Below are 3,108 nucleotides of genomic sequence, written 5' to 3' on the forward strand. Positions count from 1 at the left end.
AAATAAAAAATAAACTATTAAAATAATATAATCCAAAATTAACAAAAAAATAAACTAACATGTCTTTCTCTCTAACAAAACTAACTAATTCACATACACTAAACTAACTAAACAAATAAAAAATTAAACTAACCAATATCTAAACTAACTAACTAAACAAATAATTAAAATAACACACTCTCTCTAACATACAACTAATTTTTTTAATCTCCCTCTCGCCCCTCTCTCTCTCTTTTCCAATTGTGGATGCGTCAACGTCCACTGTAGCAATGTGCTCTCCTCTCCCTGGTGCGAGTGCTATGGCACCATGCCATTGCATTAGACCCTCCCCCCTCGAGTCCCTTGAGCTATAACCTCGACCTCCGACCGTTGTGGCACTGCACTAGTGTGCCCCTCTAGCTATCACGTGTTTGACCTTCTCTCTCTCTCTCTCTCTCTCTCTCTCTCTCTCGACATATTCTGAATTGCGACCTGCCCTCTTTGCGACCAACAGTGACAACCAACACAATGACCAATACAGAGAGATGAAGAGATGGCTGTCGACGGCGACCAATAGAGAGAGATATATATACCCTCTTTGGTATCTCTCTCTCTCTCTCTCCTCGACATGTTCTGGACTGCGACCTACCCTCTCTTTGCGACCAACAGTAACAACCAACAAAGCGACCAATAGAGAGGGAGAGATGGCTGTCAACAAGCGACCAATAGAGAGAGAGAGATGCCAAAATAGAGAGAGAGAGAGAGAGAGAGAGAGAGAGAGAAGACTCACCTACCTCTGCGTAGTGTTACTCCCTATTATGCAACTCTCTGCCTTTGTCTGTGGCTACCTCTGAAAGGGAGTGTAGAGACAAAGTGAGAGTGAGAGAGAGGACGAGGAGGTGGAAATAAATCATGTACGCATGATTGTGCTCCCAATCATGAGCACAATTATTAGCAATGAATGAATACTCTTTTGGTTTAGTTTGAGAGTCAAGTTTGGGAGCAAGTTTGAGAGCTCCTTGGTACTTCAACACCTCCCGAATCTCTAGCTCAAATAATGAAGAAGTATAGATATAGAAATAGATATACAAGAGTCACAATAGAAGTCCCAATGGAGATGGTTATTTTTCCCCCTTCTTAGGATACAAGTCCGTTTGACAAAATAAATGTCAAATGGCATGGTCCGTGGACAAGGAAAGCATTTCTTAAAGGCTAGCGCTTTGCCTAGCACATTTTAACGACGTTACGACAACAATTTTGTGCCGAGCAAATTGGCCCCATTTTTAAAAAAATAACACATGCGTTGGGCCCTGGAGTGGGGCTACTTAGTACTGGGACGTGAGCCTGCTACGGGATCTGCGTCCAACCACGCCTCTCAGGACGCCGTTTGGTCAGCAGCGAAGACGTAGTCCACGTCCGTCCAGGCAGGGAAGGCGCCCATGAAGCGCACCTTCTGAGCTTCCATGGCGGCGCGGAGGAGGGCATCGTTGTCGGAGAACATGCGGCGGTAGATGCGCAGGCACTGCTTCTGGCGGCGCTCGGCCTCGGCAGGGCGGATGGCGCGGACGGCAGGGACGATACGGTGCATCTGCGAGGACGGGAACTCCAGGATGCAGCGGTGCCACTGCACGAGGCTCTCGAAGGGCTTGACGTAGTTGTCCGTCACCAGGACGGGGATCGCTCCGGCGCATAGGATCTCTGCAAACCGGTAGGAATTCGGCTGGATGCCCGCCGGAGCCAGCCCGAAGGTGCTGTTCATGAGGTCGCGGTAGTCATACCTGTCGTAGGCCGCGTCGTCCTCGTCGCAGTGCGCCCCGAGTGCCGGATCCTCCCGCCGGTGCTCGTCATTTACGGGGTGCCGGCACGACGTGGCGACGATCACGTCCCGGCCGTTGTGCATTCCCCGGAAGCTCTCGTGGCTGCGCAGGACCCCCTCCCCGGACATGTTCCGGTTCACGTACCGCAGCCCGCGGAAGGTGAGAAGGTACTTCCGCTCGAAGGGCCTGAGCGCCTGCAGGTGCGGCGAGTGCCGGAAGCCCGGCAGCGGGATGCTGACGTCGAACCCGGGGCGGTAGATCGTCTGGTGCATGTCGGAGATCATGACGGAGGCGTTCTCGATGGTCTCGGGAGGGTGGCCCTTGCCGCGCCACATGTCGTTGAAGGTGATGAGGACGTGGTTGAGGCCGTGGTTCCAGAAGGGGAGCGTGTTGGGGTGCTTCGCCGGCCGGTAGATGCCGGGGGTGTCCAGGAAGACGAAGAAGAGGCAGGCCCTGTCGGGGTCGCGGGTGTGCCATTTGGAGCCGTTGAGGCCGCCGAAGTATCGTGCCGGGGCGGCCGGCTCGTAGTAGATGTAGATAAGCAGGTCGTCGGAGCCATCGCAGCGGGAGTAGTTGAAGCAGGCGTCCATGGTGCAGCGCGGGAACCTGACGGGGTAATGCCACACCTTCTTCTTCACATACCACGGCTCCTCCACCTTCCTTACGATCACCTGCTTCTGCTGCTGCACTACTGCACGCGGACATGGCTGCTGCTTAGCTATCATCTCATCGGTATAAACCCTTATTAGACGTTTCGGCGCCGGGCACTTATGATCCGTCGCCTCAGGGCACCTGCAGTCGATGTTAAGAGAACCAGAATATTCCGGCACTGATCCGACGGAGCAATTGCACGACCCGGCGCTCACTCCCACTGTCAAATTCCTCAGCCTTGCGTCCGACAGGAGGCTTAGTAACCCAGCTGCTGCCACCTGATCCTTCTTATATTGGAATGATCTCGCTGCCATTAATCCATCCCGACTGCTTATCACATACAGAAGCACAAGCCCGATGCACACACACGTCAGTACAGACAGAGCGGCCTTCAGCGAATCCTTGGACCACATCTCGCTCTACAGAAGCGTGCAAGAGTCTCTGATCCCTTTCAGCCAGCCCTTTCGGAGATCGTCGGTTACCCTTCAGGCGCATTGTTTGAATTATTTTATTATTATTATTATTATTATTTTATTATTATTAATGGAGCTCGCCATGTCTTGTCTACGTGTAGAAAAACGTGCTCCACACTGCACAGTGCAGGCAGGCTTGGAACAGTGCGCGCCAGATCGCTCGATCGGTGCAAGATTGGAGTTTATTA

At 52.2% G+C, this 3,108-nt stretch overlaps 1 protein-coding gene across 1 annotated transcript; it reads right to left on the reverse strand.

Moving 5' to 3' along the window:
• Window positions 1-1,025: 1,025 nt before the first annotated feature.
• LOC148011084 (uncharacterized) lies at window positions 1,026-2,901 on the reverse strand. The gene has a single exon (XM_087671460.1). It carries the CDS (start codon window positions 2,858-2,860, stop codon window positions 1,355-1,357), a length of 1,506 nt encoding a protein of 501 aa, XP_087527586.1. The 5' UTR covers window positions 2,861-2,901; the 3' UTR covers window positions 1,026-1,354.
• Between the last annotated feature and the right edge of the window lie 207 nt (window positions 2,902-3,108).

Source organism: Lygodium microphyllum, chromosome 29, assembly GCF_053477565.2.
Source record: "Lygodium microphyllum isolate KBCC chromosome 29, Lygodium_microphyllum_v1.1.10, whole genome shotgun sequence".
Lineage (NCBI taxonomy): Eukaryota > Viridiplantae > Streptophyta > Polypodiopsida > Schizaeales > Lygodiaceae > Lygodium > Lygodium microphyllum.

What these genes read in the sequence shown, in the direction of transcription:
- LOC148011084 (XM_087671460.1), bottom strand. Translation starts at nt 2,860, where the DNA reads ATGTGGTCCAAGGATTCGCTGAAGGCCGCTCTGTCTGTACTGACGTGT.